We start from the raw sequence: 24,590 nt of genomic DNA, 5'->3' as shown, positions 1-24,590 counted from the left end.
GAACATCGGCTGCAGTTCTGCCTCCTTTGGTAGCCTCAGCTGGTGCCAGGACCACTCTGACCCGAATCTCTCTAGGGCGAGGCGTGCGGCTGTACTACATTGGAGGCGAGGTCTTCGCAGAGTGCCTCAGTGACAGTGCCATCTTTGTCCAGTCTCCCAACTGTAACCAGCGCTACGGCTGGCACCCAGCCACCGTCTGCAAGATCCCACCAGGTAACACCACCGACATACCCACCCTTTCCCTGAGGTCCTCTCCTCTGCGGCACATGCCTGGGATGCTGGAAAGGTTTCTTCTCTCTTATCTTTTCTCCTCATTGGTGTTTGCATTGACAATCTGGAGATGCTTCCCTTGGGTTTTCTCTCTGCCTTGCTGTCTTACTGTGACCTCCCCGAACCTTCGGGGAGCAGACGCAGCATCTGACAGATCCGCCTTTGATCTGTGGGTACCTGTTTATTGCCTGTGTGCATAGATGATGCTAAGATAGTATGCCTGCTTCCTTCCTTCCTTCCTTTTCTTCCTCCCTCCCTTCCTTCCTAAAGCCATGCCAGATGCTGTAGGGGGATGGAGGGGTGCAGGAAGCCCTCCTGCTGTCCCCACAGACCTTACCCATCAGCTGAGTGTACAAGGCAAAGACACAAATGCGTTTAATACAAGGGAGGGTGCTACGCACCATGCAAGCAGCACAGGTAACGTGCTCTTGGATCCAAGGGGAAAAACACATTTAACTGTTAGGATGGATCAGGAAAGGCTTCATGGAGGAGAAGGCATTTGGGCTTGGAGCGATAGGTAAGCATTAGGCATAGGGTGATGGTGGGGCGGGGACCGTGAGGGCATTCCAGGCAGAGGGAACGATATGGGCGAAGGCCCAGAGGTGATGGAGGGCAGGGCACACGTAGGCTGCACTCTGCCTGCAGTGGAGGCCGTTTAAACGACAGTCGGGAGACATGTTTAGAAAACATGATGGGACCAGGCCATGGAAGGGCATGAGAAAGTTTTGCTTTTATTCAGGGGGACTGTTGAGGGTTTTCTGAGTAGGGCTACGAATCCCACCTGTACTCCAAGGGGTGGCAGGCTCACCCCAGAGGGTGGCTTGGACAGGGCCAGGCCTGGGTAGATGACCAGGCAGGTGGCTGATCTCATCCAAGGCCTCTTTATTTAGAAAGCTGAGGCAGGAAGCCCCCGCCGAAGCCCACTTCTTCCAGGGCACGCAGCCGCAGAGTGTGGACTATGCCCGGTGGGTAGAGTGTGTGGCTCAGTCCATTGCCTGTGGCATGTGTGTGGCATGTCTTCCTGCTCACTAAGTAGCAGGTGATGGTGGAGCGGTGGGTCATGGGCTGGATCCACTTAAGAATGCAAAGCGTTTGAGATGCTCGTGGTGCTCTCCATTTCTGGAACGTCGTGTGGTTGCGTTTACAGAGCACACGGCTGTCTTGGGGCTCACTTAGTCCTCACCAGTTATTCTAGCTCTTCGGGCGAGGAGGCATGCTGAGGAGACAAGTTCAGAGAGGTCAGGCTACCTGCAAAGGACACACAGCTAGTAAGTGGCCGAGCCAGGATGAGCCTAGGGCTGTGTGCTCCTCTGCTGCTTGCTGGGCGGGGGACCGGAACCCACCTTGGGCCCTGCTTCACCCCTCTTCCCCTCAGAGAAAATGAGAAGAGGAAGTCCAGATGCGCACTTGGCTTTCTGCCCATGCCCCGGCCCCGCCCTCTCCCTCTCTCTGGTTCGGGCAGAGCTGGCTGCGGTGCTGGATGTTATCTCATGGAATGTCAGAGCTGGGGAGGCCTCTGAGGCCAGCCTCTCCTTTCACAAGGGAGACACAGGCTTAGAAGAGAAAGTGACCAGCCCAGAGTCACGCAGCAAGCCAAGGGGCACAGTGGTGGCCCGTTAGTGTCATCTCAGCTCACCTTTTGGGCATTTTCGGCATGTGCTTTTTTTTGTCTTTTATTTTTCTGATTGACACATTCCTGGCACTCAGGCGGTAGGACTTCGAACAAGAGATTTACTGTAAACTTTATGTGTGCCTGTCTCTGGTTTTATGCCTGGAGTAGGTACACACCTTCACTTTGCCGAGAATGTCACCCCACCCCAGCCTTGTGCCCAGAGGCCAAGGTGTGGCCCAGATCTCTCGCTCCCTCCTGGCCCGGGCAGAGGTGGATTTGTTGGAGGAGCCCAGGTGGAAGGTGCCCAGGACCCTCTGCCGAGCTCCTGTTGGCACGGCAGGCCGGGTAGCCTCTCAGCTGGGCGGGCGGGGGCTTTAGCCGGGAGAGGAGCTCCGGACAAGTGCACTCTTCGTCCCCACGAGCACTGTTTTTGTTCTGTTGGCAGGATGCAACCTGAAGATCTTCAACAACCAGGAGTTTGCCGCCCTCCTGGCTCAGTCTGTCAACCAGGGCTTCGAGGCCGTGTACCAGCTGACCCGGATGTGCACCATCCGCATGAGCTTCGTCAAGGGCTGGGGAGCCGAGTACAGGTCGGGGTTGGGGTGCCTGTGCCCGGGATGCGGGGACTGCAGGTGGCTCAGAACGCAGAGCAAGGGCTCCCCAGAGATGAGCTAGGCTGGCCCTTTCCACATAGAGCAGAGGGACCAGGGATACGAGCGGGGCCAAGTCCCATTAGACAAGAGCTGAGCAGTGCTCGCCCAGTGCTTCAGTTTCTCAGGACCTGGGAGCATTCCATCCTCACCACAACCCTGGGTGGGGACGCCGGCATTGTCCCCGTTGTACGGATGAGGGAACGAAGGCCCAGGGAGGGAAAGCGACTTGCCTGGAGTTGCATCATTTGTGGAAAAGCTGAGCCTAGGACTGTGTCCTCTTGGCGTCTTCCTCGTTCGTTTTGGGCAGATGGTTTTAGGACGACCCTCTCCGGGGAGTTAAGTCTTCATCTCACTGTTCCTTCTCTCCTCTGTGGCTCCACCTCTGACCTGGGGACCCTGAGGATCTAGGATATTAAAACTGAGAAGCAGGGAAGGGAGAGGAGGAGATTTGGGTAGTCAAAGGAACAAAATTTACTTGCTCAGAAATGATTTTTTCAGAATTTCACATACTGGTTTAAACATGGCACTGGTCAGGGGTGTCCCTGGTTTGCTCTGTCGAATCTCTCGGGCCACTCCGCTGTGGGCTTAGAGAAGCTCTTTCCTTCCACACCTGGACAGGAGTTTCCCCTAGAGGCAGGTCTGTGTGCCCAGCCCCGACTCTGCGGCAGACACAGAGGTGCCCACACGTCAGCTGGAGCCAGCGCCTTGCAAGTTACTCTCCCCTTCTCTCCATTTTTCCAGATGTTTGGAATCCATTTTGTTTTGCAGTCATTCTGCACCCAGGCCAAACCCATTTCAGTATTGGCTCTGGGCCACCATTTATAATGAAATCCAGATGAGCATGACTTATGGAAAGTCAGATTCTCATTAGAGGATTTCGGTCCATAAAATCCTCCTCTTTCATTTACCGTACTCTAGCTGCTGTTCTCCGTGTCTGCCCCACAGTGCCAGGGAACACAGCACCTTGGTCTCTGGGGTCTCTCTCAAATCTGGGATGAATGACCAGTTGAGCTATTTGAGTGGTCAGCCGTCGGGGAACTTACAACCCAGTTATAATGGCCTGAGATTAGCCCAGGCCCAAAGGCCCAGCCCAAGGGACATTTTAGCTCACCTTTTGGCCTTGGCTGAATCATTTAGGGAGCAAGAGTTGAAAGGTTAGAAAATTAATCTTGTTTTTAGTTGGGGAAAGGGAAATATTTAAAGATGGACCCAGTGGAAAAGAGCCAGAGGGAGGTCCATGTGTTCCTGTTAGCACTCAGACTGCAGTCCAGAGGGCTACACTCAGGCACCCAGGTCAGGCAGGCACGCCAGGGCGGAGTCTGCAAGCCCATTTCTAACTCTCCACTCGGGAGAAGCGCAGGCCAAGCAAGGAGGGTGGTGACCTCGGGCCAGCGGCTCTTGACCTGGCGCGGCACTGCAGTCCTCCAGCTTCAAGTGTTTGGGAAGAGGCCCCTGCTGGCAGAAGCCTTTCCCTGGGGGCACTGTGTCACCGTGCAGGACATGCTGCCGGCACACCCAGCCCTGTGCGGCCCACCACGTCACTGCCACCCGGCAGCACCGCAGAGCAACCGAACTGGTGGTGCGGTCCCTTCCCAGAACAGTCTCGCCCTCCTCCTGCCTCCTGGGCCAAGGAGAGTAAGGTTTCACCCCTTCCTGTGAGGTGGCTGAAAGCAGGGCCCAGGCCTCTCACCTCCAGCTGGCACCAGCGCCTCCGGCCTCAGCAGATAGCCTTTGCTCAGTGGAGGCCTTTGGGAGCTTGCCTGCAAGCTGCGTCATCAACCAGCCCGAATTTAGACAAAGTGCTTTGGGGAAAAGAAACGTGTGGTGTGCCTTGGTTTTTTCCAGTAATTGTTCCATGGCTCACTCTGCTTGTAAGATTTTCCAAAATAAGGCCATAGATGGGAATTGTATCAGCACATTGGGGACCGACAGCATGTGGACTCTGTCGGCGCTTTGTAAGAAACACCCCTCAATCAGGCAGACGCACGTCATCACGGCCTGCTGGGGGTGGGTAGGGGCTGAGGGCAGGGGACCTGTAGGTGCCCTCTCAGGACAGGGGGACCAGAGAGACCTCTGCTCTGGCTGAGGTTCTCCATCAGGAGCCCATCAAGGCAACCGGGGGGGCCTCTGGGGTACCCTGGAATTTGCCTTACATGTTTCTCTTAAGGGGGCCACCTCCTTCCCTGGTGCAGGAGAACCTGATTTACTCAAAGCCCTTCCTGCTTGGAGTTTGGCCCGGCAGTTTCAGCAAGTTTAGTGGCACCTCCTCCAGGACAGGGTCTAGCAAGGCAGTCCGTATCTCTGGCTCTGGGAAGAAGCCTGTCACCAAAGCAGGAAAAGGCATTCTGACATGTCAGTGTGTGCTTCTGGACATTCTTAACATCCCCCAACCCACCCCTTTCCCAATGTCTTGCAGGAGACAGACCGTGACCAGCACCCCCTGCTGGATCGAGCTGCACCTGAATGGGCCTTTGCAGTGGCTTGACAAGGTCCTCACCCAGATGGGCTCCCCAAGCATCCGCTGCTCCAGTGTGTCTTAGAGACATTGGGTGTGAAGGGGGAGGGCGGGGAGGGTGGGCTTGGGGAAAATGGCCATGTAGGAGGTGGAGAAATCAGAACTCAAATCACTGTTGTCAAAGAAGAAGAAATTTTTCTCCCTCAACCAAAGTGGCACCAGCCTGTTTTACAGAACATGAAAGCAAACCCAGAGATGGATTTTTATGAACAGCCGTGTCTGCTGAACACATTTGCCCTTTGGCCCTGGTGTGAAGGGCAAGAAACGGCTTCTGCTCTGGTGGCTTGAGCAAACAGGTAGTATTTTACCACCTGCCCCCTCCCCCAGCCCCCTTTTCTTTTAATGACAGCAAACTGAGATGTCACTGCCCAACAGGAAACGGCCCTGTGGTCAGGACTGAGTGCGGAATTCGCCGTGGGCGCTCTAGAGGCAGGGAGAAGCCGGCAGGCAGGGGTATGAGTGCACCTCGGGCCCAGCCCTCCTCTTCCAGTGAGCATTCCTGAACCCCAGCAGCGGCAGACCTTGCACCCTTGGGGGCCTGAATTGACTTGGGGTGGGGAGGGGTCCTGTCTGTCTCCACCCCCCGGGGAGCATACTGATTGGTGTGAGCGAGTGTGTCCAGAACCGAGCACACAGGGACTGGTGGGAAAAGGTGGTGACACCTCTTCTTTAAAAACACTCTTAAAGTTGTCTGCATTTTCAGCAGTTGGAAGGATCTGTTGAGGCTCAGCACGTAGGAAATGTATAGTTTGTAGCATCACGTTAATCTCAAAGAGATTTGAATTATGTGACGTGTTCCTGGGAAGCAGGAGGCAGTTGTCCGTGACGGTGTTCAGGCCGAGGCAGCACCACCACGGTGCGTGGGTCTCCGGTCACCTGTAAGAGCTCGCTCCGCTTTCTCACGCATTCGGCTATATTGGCTGATGTAGTCAGTTGCGTTAATTAAATGAACTTTATCGTATGCTCTTTTAAACCTTTGTTTTATATTTAAAAAAAAAACAAACCCTGGGTTGGCACGTTGATTGGGAAACCAGAGGGGGACCCAGCAACTTCTCCCCCGAAGTTAAGCTTTTCCAGGTTTTGTTGAGAAGACACCTGCCAGCACTTTTGGAAGCTAAAATTAACAGAAGCAAATTCACCAGGAGGGAAAGATCTCTCAGGCCAACACAAAAGCAAATGAAAGGGCTATTAAAAATTTTTTTTACACCTTTGAAAATTGCAGGTTTGGTGCAAAGAGGTCTGTCATCTTTCCCCTGGGATGTGAGATTATCTAGCTCACAGTAGAGGATCATCAGCGACAACTCTAGCAGTTATAATGTGTAGTAAGTACTGCTCCCAGTGGCAATTAGTGAGGAAACTACTATAAGTTATTTCAACTGGAAAAAAAAAAAAAGAGCCCTCTTCTACTGGCCTTTTGCAGAATACAGCAGACGGAATTGCCACTTGCAATTGGTACTTTATACTTTGCTGCTGTTTTTGTATGAAATGACTTATCCCATATTTTTGCATGGATTTCTACCAGGAAAAATAAAGGGATTTCCTATGGAAGTCCTGTCTTAATTGCAGGTGAAGGGAAGAAAGTGTACACTTTTGGCAGGTATAAACCTCAAATGTGATGACATTTCTGATGCTATGTGGAGATGCTGGGGGCTTCCTGGGTGCCTCACTTGCAGGATCCTAGGCCTCTGAAGCTCCAGCCCTGAAGTTTCCAGGTAGGAGAGCTGCTTGCCAAGCCTACAGAGGACACAGGAAGAGACAAGAGTACCTTGCCAGACCTGGACTGGTTTTCGCGCAGGACTGTTGACACAGAGCCGGAGACAGTGTGTCGTCCCTCACTCCACCTGAGGGGGCCAGATACTGCAAGTCTGACGTTCATGCCTGGTATGAAATGATGGTGGACTGCTGCTTTTAGATACAGGAAATCATCTGAACGTCCTGGATGTGTGTTCCTGCTCCCGGTCAGGTCTGAGACTCATGGTATGACTTCTTATTCCATTTTGGCCTCGGCTGAAGCCATCGCGGTGCCCCCTCTAAAAGCCACGGGGAGCAGTCTCTGAGGGCCCGCGTTCTCCACCTGCTAACGTGACCTCCTATGAGGGCTTCCTACGGCGCACAGCTGTCCCCCAGGTACTTGGGAACTGGCTTCAGGTACAGCCCAATTTGGGTGATCTTGTTGGTCACATCTGGCTGCATTTGGATGGTGTCTTAGAACCCTCAGTGCTCAAAGCTAAAGGCTACTTCTAGGAGGCATGAAGTTTTAATTTTGTGTTTTTCCGAAAGCTACTTACTTGGCCCTTTTTCTTTATAGACTAGACTGCTGGAGGAGGATGAGTGAGGAAAAAGTGGGGAAGCCCACCTTCAGCACCATTGAAAAGAAATTTGGTTGTACCCAGAAGTTAGGATCTGGTTTCATTCCCACCATAGAGGCTGCGTAGGTGGCTTTGAGGCACGTGTATTAGTAGTGTCCTTCGAGTCATAAAAATAGTTTTAAAATCCTATTGCCTGAAGGCATTTATACATTGAAAAACTTAAAGGACAGCTGAAAGGGGCAGCAGGAAATCAGGGCAGTTCTGGGGGGTGACGGTAGCTGCTGGAGACCCTTTTCAGTGCCGTTGTCCAGGCTGCACAACGTGCCTTGTTCCCCTGCCGCGGGCTCCCCGCCAGGCCACCTTCACCTTGCGGCTTGTGCTGACGCTAACCTGAGAGTAGCTATAGCGCGGGGCCCTAGATCCTGGCCTCAGCACCTCCCTCAGGAGCCAACTTGTATTCCCTTTCCTCTCCTCCCACTCCCTCCCCCCTCCTAACTTTATTTAGTACTTGGAGCCTTCCAGCACAAGTAGGTAGCCGCCCCAGCGGTTCGGGTTACAGGCCTGTGCTGGCCAGTCTTCTCTGCTGGCCACCTTCCTGGCAGGCTGCAGATCTGACATTCTGAGACAAGCCCAGAGTCAGGAGCGGGGACTTGGACTCTTAGGAAGAACAGACATGAGGGCAAGGCTGCTGGCAGACTTTTCCATTGTCCTTATGTTGTCTGTGCTGTATTTTTTTATGTACCATGGTGATTATTTTTTTAAATCATTGTTAATGTATTGGAATGAGCTGTAGCACGTATCTTGTGCTTAGTTTGTTTTTCTCCATCTCCCTCTGGCTTCCTAGAGTTTGGACGTATTCCAGGGCTAAATGCTTTTACTCACACCGCAGAAAAAGGCTTTCTTTAAGTAATGTGTGCATGTCATGCATGTATGTGAGGAGCTTGGGGAGACGGCAGATATCTGATTTCATTCTCAGCCCCAAGCTGCCATTTCTGAGGCTCCGTGAGGGTCTCTGCGGGGCGAGAGCCCACATTAGGCCACTCTCTGTAGGCCTTAAAAGGAGAAGGGAGGGACAGGAATCTGCAGACTGCTCAGGGGACTGTTTACCAAGGGGGTTACCAGTAGCAAGAGAGGGCATGAATTTGGTTCTGGGCCCTGTGTCTTACTGTGTGACTAAGTGGCAGAGTTGGGAGTTTTTCCCAAATCTACATCTTTGCTAGAAGGAAACCTCAACACAGCTAAGTTGTACCATTTTTCTTTGTGTGGCATAGACGTTCCCTTCTAGAACCCCTTCAAGTAACAGTCTTTCAGGAGTATCAGCCACTCCACAAGTGGGTGGGAAATTAGAAAAATGTATGGATCAAAAATGAAGATGAGGCATCTCTGATGGAAGAGTGGGGAAATGACTTGCTCTACAGGCAACCTTTCAGAAACACAGCTATCACATGCAAAAACTCGTGTATTGTGTAAACTGGATTGAGAAATTCTCTCAAGTGATCCTGTAATTTTTTTTTTTTATGCTAAAGTAATGTACACTCGAGCATTCTGGTGTTTTTATATTTATGTAATAATTTCTTAAAACCATTCAAGACAGATAACTATTTAATTTTTTGAAGAAAGTTGGAAAAGGCTCTCCTCCCAAGGACAGTGGCTGGGAAGAGAGGGGGCACAGCCAGTTCCAAACGCTGGTAGAGGGTGCAGTGGCTTTTGGGCTCAGCACCTGGAATGACCGACCCAGGCTGGCTCCCCACGTGGCAGCATGGGACACAGGCAGCTCGGAGTCGAATACAGGCCCTTACGTGGGGGCCTCTGAACCAAGCCCCTCTCCCTTTCTAGGGGTGAGAACTGTACCGAGGGATGGAGCCATCCCTCATTCACCCTCAGTGCTGCTGTTGCAACTAGGCTGGACTCCTGTTTGGGTGGGGAAGAAGAACGCGGAGGATGTTGATTACCTTCCCTTCTCAGCCAGCCTGACCTTTTTAATACCTTTGTAAAAAGCATGTATGTATTTATAGTGTTTTAGATTTTTCTAACTTTTATCTTAAGAGCAGAGCACCTGTTTAAGCATTGTACCCCTACTGTTAAAGAACTGTGCCCTCTCTCTCCTTCTCTCTCCCCTGTAAGTGCCCTTCTAATAAACTTTTCATTGAAAAGCTGCTGGGCCAGAAGCTCGCTCTCATTCTCGCTGCCACGTCTGGGTGCAGAGGAGAGGTTAAAAGGCCCCGGGGGCTTCAGAGAAAAGTGTCTCCAAGCCCAAGTGCACTCTGACCAAGGATGTGCCAGGTCCCATTCTGCCACAGCCCCGCTGCCCTCATTCACTCACCGAGGGCAACACGCGGTGCCAGCCAGTCCTGCAGGGATAGTGGAAGCCTCCGGGTCAGGCACGAGAAGGTGTCAAGTCTCCCAGTTGGCACGTCTCCCAGCGCCGCACAAGTCCCAGCGACGCTGTCTCTGTGTTGTTACTTCGCGTTCGTTTCCCTTGTATTTGAGAGCCTTTGGCAAGTGAGTGGACGCCACCGGATTAATCTTACCACAAGCAATGGAGGTAGGTTTCAGGTTCCGAAAGAAGTAGGTTTCCACACTCTCCAGCTCACGTGACTTAGCTCCTGTGAAAATCCATTTTAAATTCCAAACGCCCAAGGAGAGAGAGACTTCAAAATTGTTTTCCATGGCTGAATCTTACACAGACCCCAGCTGATGTGGATTAAGAAACAGAATGATTAAAATGAATAAACAATTTGGGGGAGGTGGAAGAGGGCTGGAGTAATTCTCTAGCTGGGCCACTTCTACAGTAGCCTTCCCTCCCAGGACCTCACCGGAGTCCACACAATGCTGTACCAGGAGGGAGGCAGATTTCCCAGGAATGGCACCCACGTGCCTATAGGTTTGGCCTCCATGAACTACATCAAATCCCTACCTTAGTTGTTATTTGGCCAGTTCTAGCCTCCCGCCTCTAAACGACTTTCCCCAAGGCTTTATCTAGTCCATCCCTCGGCAAATGACTCTCACATCCCTACCTCTAAAGGAACCTGTTCCTTGAGCGCCACAACTTTAAATTCCAGCTGCCTGTGAAACGTGATCCAAAACAACACCCCCAAACTGAATCATCTTCCGCCTTGCCCAAGCGAGCTCCCTTTCCTGACTCTCTGTGTTTATCAGGAGCCCCCCCCCCCGCCGCCCCACCTTCTCCAAGTCCTGAGCAGCTCCATGCTTTTCTTTTCCTTGCTCCCCCCCACCTCCCACCTCTGCAGCTGTCCCTGTTGATCCAGCCTCCCTTTTGGAAAGGCCCTGAATGTCCGCTCTCCTCTTTTTCTCAGGCCTGCACCTGCCCCTTCCATGGGGGTATCCCCAGACCAGTGTATGGACTCTTAACGTTCCTCCCTGAGAGAGCTCATCTACCTGTGTGATTTCAAGCCACATAAATGCTAAGGACTCCCAAATCAGTATTTCTAGCCCAGACATCAATCCCCAGCTTCAGACTCATATCCAACAGCCTGCTGGCTACTGGTACGTGGAGGTGCCACAAGTACCTCAAAACTCAGTTGAAAAACCGGAAGTCATCCTTACCCTTACTGAACCATCGCCCTCTCCTGGCCTTCAGCCCCGCTTTATCACAATCCTTTCCCCAGCCCATGGCCACTAAGTCATAGTCGTTCACCACTCCCTCACGCCCCACATCCGACCAGCCCTGTCCCTCCACTCTCGGCCCTGTGCTCCAGGCCCTCTGTCACCTGGACAACTGCATGGCCTCCTAACCACTCTCCGAGCCTCCAGCCTGCTTTCCCATAAATGCACCATCCACACTGCCCCCAGTGACCTCCCTGACCTTAGACAGCCCCAGAGTCCACAGCACAAATTCTAAGGCCTTCAACATGGGCCACATGACCCTTACCACCTGGCCCCTGTCCAGCTCTCACAGCTCGCTGCCTCGCCCCTGCCACCCAGCGTCGTGTTAAGCACAGTTCCTCCTGTATCACACCAGTCTACATCCTGCTTCCCCCGCCCCGCCTGACACCACCAGTTCTCCGGGCTAACCTTCCCTAATGCTCTGAGACTCACTTCAGAAAGGAAGCCTTTTGTGAATCTTCCTTGAGACTTCCTTGAGAGCAGGGTCTATATCTTATTCTTGTATCCTCAGCTGCTTTTGGCCACCACATACTTTTGCTGAATTCAGTGAATGAATTGGTGCCTGTATCTAGCAGATTCTACCTTAGCAATGTCTTTTCCATCCATTTTCATTGTGCTGTCCTATACAAGTCCTTATGTATGGTTGAAGGAATACCACCAAAATAAAGTCCCTGATTACCTTTTATCACAGCTATTCCAATATTCTCCTAATTTGTCTCCCTCTAGTCCAGGGATGGCAAGTACAGGGCAAAATTACCACCTTTCACTAGTTCTCTATCCATGCAAAAACCACTCACCACAGTGCTGGGTCCATTCTCAGCTTCAGGATCCTTCTCAACACAGCTCTCCAGGCAGACTGGTAATCAATTGGTGTTGGCTAGTCCTGCTGCCAGATTTTCCTGGAATTAATTACAGTTACATGTCTTCTGCTCGAAACCCACTGGCTCCTTGATTACCTCCCGAGTAGGCACAAAGCGGAATTCCAAGGTTCTCAGCATCACTCCATCCTTATCTACCACCATTTCTCTAGCTGGACTACTGGGGTTTCCCCAACATAACCCCTTGCTTTCTTATCTCCATACCTTTGTTCATGCCATAGCTTCCACTAAGAATTTTGCAGCCTTCACCCACGTATCTGCCCAAATTCTTAGCCCAAAACGCTCAATTCAAGCATCACTTCCTCAAAGTCAGTGGGTCTCAAAGTGTGGTCTCTGGTCAGCAGCATCCGTATCACCTGGAAAGTTAGAAACCCACATTCCTAGGCCCCACCCCAGACCTCCTGAATCAGAAATCCTGGGGTGGGGCCCTCCAGGTGATTCTGACATGGGCTCACGATTGAGAACCACTGCTCCAAGATGCACATCATGCTCTTCCCAACCCACTCGGCTCTCTCCCTCCACAGCAATTAAGGCTGGACACAGCATCCTGCCCAGCATTCGACCTTTTGTAGCCTCACTTTGCTCGCCCCCTTCTCCCGCCTGAGTTGGACAATGAGCTGCTAGGGAAGAGAACCCGCATCCTTACCCAAGTCTGCAGGCTCGGCCACGGCCAGCACAGTGTGTCACCGAGGAGGGTCCTAGCCAGTGCTGGCTGCACTGAGTCCTCGTTTCAGCTCTCACCAGCATAAAGGAACAGGTTGCAGTTGCTCGTCTTTAGCTTCAAGTCTGAGGCCTTCTAACACCATTAATGACTTCCTGAGATTTCCTGGAACAACAGGATTGATGCAGACCATGTCCTTGGGCTTCAAAGGAACAGACTCTTCTCTCCTAAATTACACTGCTGTTTCCATAAGGTTCCTACCCCAGGCCTCCCTCAGCCTACATTTTGTAGCATTAAAGCCACCTGGTCGGTAACAGAAAAGGGAGAGGCAGTGGTTGGTCACATGCTTCACAGGAGAGAACCCGGGAGGCTTTCTGTGACCCATTTATGCCTCACAGATTTATGGCTGTGAGGATCAAGTATTTGAGCCTATCAACATACACACAGATAAAAAAGGATTTTAGAGGAAAAAGAATTTTTTCTTCCCAAACCTGTGTTCTAAAGATGCAGTTAGTTACAACCATTAGGTCCAGGTTTTGAATCAATACGTTTCTGACGGGAAACAAAGTTGAACAGCACATCATTTAGCTCTGGACCAGGGCTCAGTGGTGTTCCAACAAAAGATCACGCTGTTGCTATTACCTCTTCTCAATTCTTCATTCTGCAAATCAAAGAAACACCTCAGGATCGAGAAAGATACTTCCTATACTAGAGGAACTGTAACACACACTTAACTCTGAATAAAGACACCTACATTAAGAGCAAGGCTGGTGATGTTAGTAACAGGCATAGGTAATGCCCAAAATATAAAACTTAGAAAACGTCTAAGACCCTTTTCTGCAAGAGCTTACATGCCAAAGGGGCAAGGATGGATCACTAAACTAAACCCCAAGTGGAATCTAAATCAAAACTAGAACTTCACCCTGTACTGTCAGCATGATGCTTTTAGGAACATACAAATTATGGGCAAGTAATAATTGTTAGGGTGTTGTTTTAAAATCTTGTACTAAGGGGATACACTTGACCTGATTTTTCACACTTTCTCCGCCTACAGTCCTCTATGAGATGGGTATTTAATGATAGAATGCTGTAGCTAAACTGTCTTGCCTATTTTAAAGTTTTTTGGGTCGGGGGTGAAAGGCACCTCTTAACTCATCCAGCATTCTTGGTCTCCATCAGTCAGAATGTTCAATGAATCAAACCTCTGACCACACTGGACACATGTTGGCTAAATTTAGCTTTGTATCAGCAAACACTCCAGCTCAGAATAGTTCAGGGAGCTCTCATCTTACCCTTAGACAGTGATTCTTCAAAGACTGTTTTTCCACGGCAGGCCAAGGCAGGGCAGGGCAAGGGGCACTCCACGTGCTCTCTCGATGGCCATTGTCAAGAGACTGACCCAAGGTTAAGGGAATCTGACAGGCCACGGCAAAAATGTTTATCCTCACCTCTCCATGGTGGGAACACGAAGTTAGCAATAGATCACATTTCCTTTGTTGTAAGTAGTTTGCAGTAATGGCTTGACACGCTCTATGGTCCTTGAACCACATCCCATATTACTCAGCCATCTAAGTCTAGCGTCCCTGAATCTCCAGCTTCTCTGAATTAGATGTGGCCAAGTTCTATAAATAGAGAGCAAGCAAACTGGTTCTGTCAATCTTCTCATATTCTGGCAGGATAACGTATCTTAAAATTATAAAAATATCTATGTCTTCATCACTCTAAAATTATTACATAACGTATGATTTTCTCAGGGAAATAAAAAGTTTATTCTTGTCTCTCCCTACCTCCCAACACTCATGGACCTTAAAACTTTAGGATCATGTTCATCAAAACTATTGAATGCAAGTCCAAACCAGCTTTAAGTGCCCACTATGTGCCAGACACCGTGTTACACAAACAGAAAAATGGTTAAGGAAAAAAAAAGCCAAGGTTCTTGTTTTAAATCCCAGATGGACAGTCCATAACTTATGGTGGCATGTACATAGGTCACTTTAGATAGAATGCAATTTTTATTACACTATTAGCTCATGATCACTCTTCTTAAAATGGGCTTTTAGTAGATACCACCGGACACTTGAATCTCACATCTCCCCTAGAAGGGGCCAATACCCCCAGATAGCTGAGATCTTGAAAACATGACTTGATATTATACATATAAATGGTGGATTCTAAAAGAGTGAGTTTGACAAACTCTTAGATTATCTGCTATTTATGCCTAATCCAATAAAGGAAGGCTTCCCCACCCCACCCCACCCCAAAAAAACAACAAAATCATAAAAATACACATAAGCAGACTTTATAAATAAATCACATTTTAATCACCTAGCTTTGTTTTAATCCACAAAATCAAGTTCACAGCTTTTTCTAGTCTGTTTTCCCTAACCACGTGACCTAATGTATTTTCTGAAACCTTTCATGTTTTAAGAAAAATATGTTCCACCTTTCATCTTGCAACCCCAGAGCCAGCTTCCCTTATATTCCCAGTCAATGGCTGATGCAGTCACCTCAAAGAAACACTGGAGGAATGATGGTAAACTACAGTCTCTAAGACCTTCAGAATAGTGAAAAGAAAAGAGAAAAGAAAAGAAAAAAGTATCAAGCAAGATAGCCTCCAATGTTCCCTGGAATGGCTCCAATCACTGAAACCTTCCCTCCCGCAGTCGCCCTGGCCCGGAACCTGGAGCATTGCAGTCATTCTGCCATCTGTCAGGTCCTGCAATGCTTAGAAGGAGTTGCACAAAGGTGTCTGAAACTTGTTTCTGCTGGTGACCTAAGAGGTTCCTACCCACACTAGGCCAGCAGCAGTTCTCAGGCCATGTGCCCTGAGCCAGTTTAGAGCCATGGCAGTGACTACCACAGTGAAGGCTCATGACATGCATTACGAAGTGCCTACGAAAACAGAAATAAGGATTACATTTTGCTGTATTTCCCACTCTTCCTCAGGAAACGTTCCCCTTGGTGATCAGTTCCCCTGGAGCTGACCCACCCAGCCCTGGAAGTAACACAAGGTACTCAGGGATTCACTGCCTAACGTTTCATATCCTTTCCCACCACGCCCACTCCTTAGTGTTACTATTTTGGCAGTGATCTCTGGCTTTCAGAAAGAGAAAAGGAAACTTGCCTTGTTTTGAGGGTATGAGTTGTGACAACACAGCTCTGCCATCTCAAGTAGCGAACTCTAAGAAAGAAGACTTTCTCCATGGTAACACTAATGCAAAAAATCTCAAGATATGATCATACCGTTTCAGTGGCCTATAGAGGGAATTCCTTAAGCTTCTCTCTCTCTTACACACGCGTACCGACAGACCCACAACTTGGTAGAGAAGGGTTTATTTTATCCCTACCAGAGTGGGAAACTCTTGCATCATTTATTACAGTCTAAAAATTCACAATGGTTTCTCAATACTTTCTAGCATGAGCTCAGATACTATATTTCAAATGAAATGCCCAGATGCATTTTTTTTTTTTTTTTAGCTAGAAACTAACTTGAGGGCCAGTGGCTTTGGCACATAATCTATACTACAGCACAAATTAAATCTTTCCTCCCATCAAAAGCATCAAACCTCAGAGCAGCAAGTTCCTTGACAGAAAAAATCCACAACCCAGGAAAGGTGGCACAAGCTTCCGATCTGCAGTGATTAAGTGTGACGCAGGGAATGCTGCTTAAAAGACTGACTAGGAGTGGCTTGGTGGTTCTTCTTCTTTAACTTGGGCATATCACACAGGCCTTTGAGCCTCATCCCACTCCTGTTTCTAGAGCAGAAAAGTGTATTTGAGAATTTCTCACTCCTTACTGTCATTCTCACTCCCTTACGATATTCTGAGGGAGAAGAGATTTCTGCTTTACCCCCTACGAAAAACTAAAATTCACGGGAGCCTATAAACAAGTCAGTCGGCCAACATGATGATCGGGAGTTCAGCAAAAGATGACTGGGTTGAGTAGGGAAGTATCTCAGGTAGAGAGAGCTAGGGTCTTTGTTAGTCAAGCCCTAGCATGAATAATTTAGTGTTCTTCATCAGATGAAAGGCCTTCAATTTCATCTCTGTCTCCCCCAATTGCCATCCAGAAAGCTTTGGCCACCTGTGGAGAGAAGCAAGCAACAAACTGTAGGCAACAACTGAATTTCAGCTCGTTTCATATGTTATACACAGAACTGATTAAGACTTAAAATTCTACACCCTGCCCTCCAGCGCTCTGGCAACATCTATCAAAACCCCCTGAACACCCTGACCCACGACTTCTACTCCTAGACTTTATACTGAGGATATAATCAGAGCTGTTTACACAGGTGATGTATAAGGATACACACAGCTTCACTACAGAAGAAGAAAAAGGCACATGATCTAAATGTCCAAAAGGGAACTGGATAAATAAATTATGACACATTCATACAATGGAATACCATAAACCATATACATTTCCTGCCAAGAACGTGTTGTGTTGGTAATAACCAAACCAAAACAAACAAAATAACTAAGCGTTTTCCAGCCTAACAGCTAAGAAGGCAAACATCCTGAGTCTCAGTGTTCCAACGTCACTCAACATACATTGGAAAATCTTGGTTTGACTGCAGCAACTATATTACTACTGGGTAAATATTCAATTAGTTATAAGTTAATAACCAACAAAAAGTTCACAGTAAGATACTTTAGAAGTAAACAAGTGTGATATACCATTCTTATAGCACTGGACCTGCTGTAGGTACTCAATAAATACCTGACTGATTTTCTCACCTTTTCTGCATGCAACTTTCTTTGCTCGTGAGGAAGCGTCGCAGCCTTGTCTAGGGGGAAAATATATCTTAAGAAATTCATCTAATAGCGCAGGACAATCTGGAATGCATGGATGTTGTAACACTAGAAGATGGGAAATGGGTTTCACAGACACGTTTATGGTGTAGTCATTATAGCTGTTAGGAAGTTTAAGTCTTCCAAATTTTCCAGATGGGAATGGTGTGAGTAAACTGGTAGGGATCTTACTGATTCCATGTTAATGAGACACACTGAAAGGAAATGAGACAGGCAAGAGAAGAAGGGAAAGTAAGAGGAAAAAGAATGAAGAAAGAGGAAAATTTTCCCAAGGAAATTTTTACCAACAGAGGATGGCACAGTCCCCCAGTACCCAAGTTTCTCAGATGAGGCCAGAGCATGGAATGCAATCAGCAGTTACAAAGTAAAATCCTACTATATAAAATAGAGGCGCATCAATATGGGAATCTGTTAGACACAATGGATCCGATTACCTTTCATTTCTTTTAACTTTGAAAATAGTCTTTCAAAATTCTCCAAATCTCCTCTGCCTGTAGTAAGACTGGCTAGTTCTTGAATATCCAGGTCTAACGTGGGATCTGAAATAAGGATTCGCCACACATTATTTATGTATGTGCTAAATACACAGAATCCAAAAGCAATCAATCTGGCTTTGATGAAAAGTTACCACTGAATGAGTGCCCACTGGGGACCAGCTGTACAGCTCATGGTGCTGCATCCTGCTTGGCTGGTAGTGGGCCCTCACAAATGAACAGTAACTCACTTTATCCGTAAAACACTGTAACGAGGCAAGGAATTCTGTTTGCACTTTTCTAGAGAAAACTAGAGCTCAGAGATCAAGTGACCTTCCTCAAGGTCACAGCTAATAAGTTGTGACCCTGGATTCAGACTTACATGTTTCCAATTCTAAAGGTCACGCCCTGTACTAAGGTCCACGGATTCAATAAATGCCTGAAATTTATACCATATTTTACTGGTCAACAAATATTTTCACATATGTTATTGACAACCATATAAGGTGGTTAGGACAGATACCACTGTCCACAATTTACATATGAAGCAAGCTCAGCTTAAAAATGAACTCTTCTAAAATTACAGCCATTCAGAGGTAGAGCCAATTTATTTTATTTTATTTTTTTAACGTGATGATCCATTTATTTATTTATTTATTTATGGCTGTGTTAGGTCTTCGTTTCTGTGCGAGGGCTTTCTCTAGTTACGGCAAGTGGGGGCCACTCTTCATCGCGGTGCGCGGGCCTCTCACTATCACGGCCTCTCCTGTTGCGGAGCACAACCTCCAGACGCGCAGGCTCAGTAATTGTGGCTCACGGGCCCAGTTGCTCCGTGGCATGTGGGATCTTCCCAGACCAGGGCTCGAACCCGTGTCCCCTGCATTGGCAGGCAGACTCCCAACCACTGCGCCACCAGGGAAGCCCCTAGAGCCAATTTAAATTCCTATTTTCTTACCACAAATCCTTTACTAATTCTACCTCGGCATGTGGCTTCTTTATCAAAGTTTGTTTTTAATCAGAATTTTCACTCAGCCTCCACTCCAGGCCACCCACCTCTAGGATGTCTTCCCTGACCGTCCCAGCTCACAGGTCTCCTTCCTTAGGATTTGTCCCACACTTAGTGTTTATAGAGCTGTCTTGGCACTGGCATACACTACTCTGTATGCTAGCATCTGTCTACTGTTACTATAATAAATACTACAGTAAGAGAGAGAGTTTGCTTTGTCCCCACCACTGAGTGCTTTAACTTATACGATTCCATTTCATTTTTGCAACAGCGATGTGAGGAAAGATTTGTCACCCTTATTTTATAGAAGGGGAAACTAAGGCCCACGGATGCTAAATAACTTACTCAAGGTCATCTCACTACTAGTGGTAGAGCCATGATTTGAACCCAGTTGTCCAGGATTCCAAGCCCATGGCTTTACCCATTACATTACATTACAAGGCCTGTCTCTGCATTTTTAGACTATAAGCTCCTTGAAGACAAGGATGATAACATAATTCTTTACATCTACTACAATGTCATACAGATAATTTGATGTTAAAGATGCACTTGGTTAATAAATTTGCTTTAGTTCAATGGGCATGCCATGGTGGCAGTTGGTGTATAGGGCTAGAGATAAAAAATTTGTGATTAATCTGTTTACATGATAACTGAACTGTGGATGTGGACAGAATCACTTCATGCTTAAATACAGGTTTGGAAGAGGAGTTTAGATGGAACACTGAGGAATGGAGATATTTAAAGGCTGGGTAAAGGAGTGTAATCTTCCAAAGCAAGAGAAGGAATCATCAGAGAGGTAGGAAGAACATCAGGAGATGTGTTGGGTGAGTCAAGAGAAGATAATGTTTCAGAAAGGGACCGATTCATAATATTGAATGCCGCCAAGAGGTCAAGATGGGGACTGGAGGACGTCTATTAGACTGAGTGGCATGGAAGTCGCTGGTGAGCTGTTTTCATGGAAAATGGGAGCAAGAGCTATAGATGGGAATGAACTGAGGAATGAGTTGAGGAATGGAAATAAGTAAAGAGGAGGGAGATGTGGGGTTGAGGAAGTGTTTTACTTTTGTTTGTTTGGTTTCATCTTTTTAAAGAATTTTGAAATAACTGTAGTCTTACAGAAAAGTTGCAAAAATAGTACAGAGCCTTCCGATATGCCCTTCCCCCACCCTCCCTCAGTGTTAACTTCTTATATAACCATGGTACAATTATAAACATCACGAAGTTAATAATGGAACAATGCTACTGACTAAACTACAGACTTCTTTCAACCTTCATCACTTTTTCCACTAATATCCTTTTTTCTGTTCCAGGATCCAATTCAGGATTCTACACAGAATTTAGTTGTCAAATCTCCTTAGTCTTCTCCAATTTGTGACAGTTCCTAAGTCCTGCCTTGTCTTTCATGATTTTGACACTTCTGAAGAGTACTGGCCAGTTATTTTGTATAATATCCCTCAATTTGGGTTTGTCTGATGTTTTCTTATTATTAGATTGAGGTTATGGACCTTTGGCAGGAACACCACAGAAGTGAGTGCCCTTTCAGTGCATCATATTGGAGGGAGATGATGTCAATATGTCCTGTTACTGGTGATGTAACCTTCATCACTTAAAGTGGTATCTGCCAGGTTTTTCCAGTATAAAGTTACTATTTTCCCCTTTGTAATAAATAACTTGGGAAAGATATTTTGACTATGGAAATGTCGTGTTTCTTCTTAAACTTTCATCTACTAATTTCACCATCCATCAGTGGATCTTGCCTGCGACAACTATTACTGTAGTGTGTGGCTAAGGGTAATTTTCTATTTCCCTCATAATGTCTACATGTATTAATTGGAATTCTTCTGTAAGGAGGAGCAGCCTTTTCCTTTCCAGTTATGCATTTATTCAATTATTTATTTAAATTAGTATGGATTCATGGATATGTATTTTATTCTATGGGTTACAGCCCAATACTATGTTAATTTACTTTGCTGGTCAAATTGTTCCAGCTTTAGCCATTGGAAGCTCTTTCAGGTTGGTTCCTGTGCCCTTTCAACATGCCCCCATTCTTTTTTTGAGCACTTCCTTACTTTCTGGCACCATGATGCTCCACGTTCATCCTGCATTTTTCCTGCCCCAGCCCTGAATCAACCACTTCTCCAAGTAGCCCTGGTACCTTTTCTTGGAGAATGGTATTTAGAAACCAAGATCTAAGTGCTAAGTATGTCCACTGCTTCTAGGTCCTCCCAGTGGACAGAGCTAGGAAATATATATATGTATTTACACATTCATACACATATCTATATTTATTTCTCTACTGCTCTAACTATATTTTAAAATCCAAGAGTTCATACTGATACCTTCAATTCTAGTTCAGTACCAAAGGGTTCATCCCAGCCTTCCCCTTTCCTTATTTGTAACTTCTTTCTCTGACAGTGAGAAACTTAGCTCTCATTATCTATGCTATATTTTCTTATTCTTTCAACTGTAATATATATAAAATATATTACATATAAATATTCAGAATTTCGAACCCATACCCCTGTAAGAATCAAATTTATTAAACAGAGTGCAGGATTTCTGTTCATTTCTTTTTGGTTTTGGCCTCATGGTATCCAGTCAGAATACCATTTTCCCAAATTCTTTAAGTTAGTTATTTTCCTCACCTCCTTCAGTGTGGTCAATGGTTTGTTTTCATGGCAGAGATTTTAGCAGGTTTAGAAGCTAATATGAAGGGTTCAACTGAGAGGATGAGGTTGAATAAACTAGAGAGGAAGAGATTATATACCAATTTTTCCTTCTTAATATGTTTCTATAACCAATCATTTGAGTTTTCTACATGGATTATCTTACAAACAGAAAAAAAAAAGTTTTTAAAACTTATTACTGCACATGGGTCCTCTGTGGCATAAAAAGAAGTAGTGACATCAGTAGCTCCCCGACAAAAGAACATTTATAGTTATTGTTAACTAAGCTCCTTGGCTTTCTGGCTTTGGGGCAGTAAACTGGATTCCAGTTTCAGCTCTAGGACCTTCTTGTTAGGTGCCCTTGGACAAGTTATTAAACTGCTCTGGGCCTCATCTTCATCTCTGTAAAATAACTTCTCTGCCAAACTTCATTACCAAATGAGAATGTGGACATAAAAGAATTTCAAAAAGATATGGGAGGGCTTATAAAGCTATAGTATTCTTGTTACCATCAATTCTGACTACTGTGAAATACTATGAAAAAACTGTGTAATATGGAGATATAAAGCTGTCTCACCACCTGGTTCTGTCTGCTCTAGCTAAGATGATCGTAATCACGATCCTGCTGAGAGAATCAGCAGGACAATGGCGCCCACAGATTTGTAATGTATTTACTCTCCTTCCTTTTTCTGACAGCCGGTCCACAAGGTTAACATTGATTTGGGGTGCACTATCAATTTCCTTCCCTCGTCCTCATTTAAAGTCAGTTTCCCCTTGGATGATTTATGCCCCGATACATGGGCTACTGCAAGTTCCACAGAGCTGTCACTTAGCAGCCAGAGAGGCGCTTACCCACGATGCTATCGACCTGAGTGTCTGTTGTATTAGATGCACCACCTCGATTATCCAAGAGGGGTTCAGTCCTCTCTGCTGCTGGCAACTGGGGCTGCTGGTGAGGAAAATACACACAAGCAACAATTTAACAGGAGGTTGCTTCCGAACTAAATCCAAAAAGGCTCGCACTTCCACCCACTGGTTAGCTTTGGAGAAGCAGTAATAGGAGCCAGACACAAAGAGAGATGGAAGAAGGATCAAGGTCACATTAAACAAAAGGCTAAAAGTTCACTAACTCAGCAGTGTTTCTCCTCAAGGAAAAATTAAAAAGTATTATGATTTTGCTATTGACTATTAAAACACATTGTTTGCTTTAAGATCATGTTTTATTCAAAATCTGAAAATGTATAAGATCCTATCACAAACAGCTCGGAGACTGAGGAAGAAGGTCCCAGAAAGACAATGTGGCACTACATAATGTGCTCGTGGTTCCAACCTGCCAACCAAGGCAGACCTGGACCAAAGTCCTTGAGGACAGAGGGTTGAAATCAGCCTATTTAAGCTCATTAAGGGCAAGGACCTTGCCTCAGATTGTACAGGACACAGGAAGTACTTAAAAAGAACCATTAATTTTATTTTATATTTAAAGATTTGGGGGCAACTTTATGCCTTAAGGAAATCCTAGCACATTTTTAAAAGCACTCTAGCAAAAACACATGGAACAGCCCAAATTGCAAACATCTCGAAAGGGCTTACTGCTTTAATGCCGAACTAGCCTGCTCTTAACAGGCAGCAGGCATGAAGAGGGCTGTTTTAGGTTCTCCTTTTATCTATTGCTAATATTCTCTGCCACTTCTTAAATGGAAAGGAGAAAATGATGAATGGTGTAAAGATTCATAATGACGAGTAGAAATTAAAGCCAAAGAAGAGAAAAGATCCAGGAAAAATCTTTACCTCTGAGTGGCAGGTCTCTGCTGATCCAGTGCTATGGTTTGCTCCAGCCAATGAGCTGAGAAGGTTAAAGCCTTGGTTCCTATCTGAAAAGAAAAAATACAATCACTGAAATTTTTAATTTACATTTAAAACTGTTAAAATGACTGTGATGATGAAATGATAGCTATTTCCTCATTATAAAAGTTCTAACTATAAAAAACAGTTACTATAAATTACAAAACTCTAAATTCTGGATAACTTTAAATCACATAGTATTAGTCCAGGTCAAATATACCGCAGGGCCATTACAACAAACAAAAGACCGTTCAGTAGTTCTGTTTGCAAAGATTAACAGAACTGATGTTTTAATAGTTACTATGAACTAATACTTCAGTGTTTTAAACAATTAAAAAACATTAAAAAGAATCAATGCCAAGGCATTATTATCAGGTGAAATGAACATCCATGCTTTCTTGAAATAAAGCTCTGTTTATGCAGTTAATGTTCCCAACTCTTTCAATGTTTATATTTATAATGGAGGACAAATCTAGAGCGAAATATCAGAACCCAGTCCTGATCTGACAGCGTCCCCCAGAATCACCTGGACGCTTATTAAAATTACCCAGTATTCAAGGACCCAACCTCAGACTGAGGCAGCATCTATGGAACAGAGGCCAAGGAATTTGAACTTTTAGCAAGTACTCCAGGAGAGTCCTTAGGATCAGGAAAATTGGAAAAAAACCAAAAAACAAACAACAACAAAAAAACACTGCCTGAGAGTAGAATGTGAAACCCACAATTCAAGAGTCTAGTGGTACAGAAGTCAAAGAACTGCTCTCTCAGAAAGACAACTTCTTCCCACCTCGCCTCTCCTCTCCCTATAGCTTCCCTGGACCCATTCTCATCTGTCTTCAAAACAACCTGCAGACCTCCTAGGTCCTCTCCCTTGCCAGGTGACACCTGTTGTCAGATAGTCACACAAAGTATCACAGAAAGATAACCACTTGCAGTCTCCTCTTCTTCCCTTTCACTTGGGGAGATTTGCCTTTTAAACTAGGAGGAAGCCCGACTGTGGCATGTGGGGTCTGGGCCTGCAGCTTTTCCCAGGCTGACCTCTCACCACGTGGGCAGTCGCCTACTTACTGCATGCGGCTGTCTACCAGAGTCAGCACCTGTGCTTTAAGGCTACAAAGGCGCTGGGCGGTACCAAGAGCCTGCTGCTGCCCTGCTGCTTTTCCTGCTCCACAACCAAAGGTGCACATGTACTCCTGGAGCCCCCTCTCACTCCTTCAGCCAACCTGTCCAGTCTGTGAGGAACTCTCCAGCCCCAATACCTGGATG

The 24,590-nt window shown here is 46.6% G+C and overlaps 2 protein-coding genes and 1 long non-coding RNA gene across 9 annotated transcripts in view; 1 reads left to right on the top strand and 2 right to left on the bottom strand.

The window, feature by feature from the left end:
• SMAD3 (SMAD family member 3) overlaps positions 1 to 9,515 on the top strand; it is a 119,688-nt gene extending 110,173 nt beyond the window's left edge. For both annotated transcript variants that reach the window (XM_059912960.1, XM_059912961.1), the window contains exons 7-9: positions 76 to 213; positions 2,328 to 2,472; positions 4,952 to 9,515. In XM_059912960.1, coding sequence (XP_059768943.1) covers positions 76 to 213; positions 2,328 to 2,472; positions 4,952 to 5,075 — 407 coding nt within the window. In that variant the 3' untranslated portion in view covers positions 5,076 to 9,515. The remainder of the gene's footprint in view (positions 1 to 75; positions 214 to 2,327; positions 2,473 to 4,951) is intronic.
• Positions 976 to 14,763, bottom strand: LOC132359285 (uncharacterized). 5 transcript variants are annotated; one of them, XR_009500796.1, is made up of 7 exons: positions 13,818 to 14,763; positions 13,017 to 13,186; positions 12,511 to 12,690; positions 12,069 to 12,220; positions 11,784 to 11,885; positions 9,683 to 10,053; positions 976 to 2,953 (listed from the first exon to the last, which is right to left on the bottom strand). It is a non-coding gene; the product is annotated as an uncharacterized LOC132359285 (long non-coding RNA). The 5 variants fall into 5 exon arrangements; XR_009500797.1 differs by having other exon boundaries at positions 13,974 to 14,763; XR_009500793.1 differs by having other exon boundaries at positions 13,017 to 14,763.
• A 60-nt stretch (positions 14,764 to 14,823) lies between these two features.
• AAGAB (alpha and gamma adaptin binding protein) overlaps positions 14,824 to 24,590 on the bottom strand; it is an 83,031-nt gene continuing 73,264 nt past the window's right edge. The window contains exons 6-10 of one of the 2 annotated variants that reach the window (XM_059912963.1): positions 23,271 to 23,353; positions 22,335 to 22,428; positions 17,772 to 17,876; positions 17,263 to 17,312; positions 14,824 to 16,609 (exon numbers count right to left, since the gene is read on the bottom strand). In XM_059912963.1, coding sequence (XP_059768946.1) covers positions 16,532 to 16,609; positions 17,263 to 17,312; positions 17,772 to 17,876; positions 22,335 to 22,428; positions 23,271 to 23,353 — 410 coding nt within the window. In that variant the 3' untranslated portion in view covers positions 14,824 to 16,531. Of the gene's footprint in view, positions 16,610 to 17,262; positions 17,313 to 17,771; positions 17,877 to 22,334; positions 22,432 to 23,270; positions 23,354 to 24,590 lie in introns of both variants that reach the window. The other variant, XM_059912962.1, reaches the window with a different exon arrangement.

Source organism: Balaenoptera ricei, chromosome 2 (genome assembly GCF_028023285.1).
Source record: "Balaenoptera ricei isolate mBalRic1 chromosome 2, mBalRic1.hap2, whole genome shotgun sequence".
In the NCBI taxonomy this organism is placed as follows: Eukaryota; Metazoa; Chordata; class Mammalia; order Artiodactyla; family Balaenopteridae; genus Balaenoptera; species Balaenoptera ricei.
This window is presented reverse-complemented; position numbering and strand designations above follow the sequence as displayed.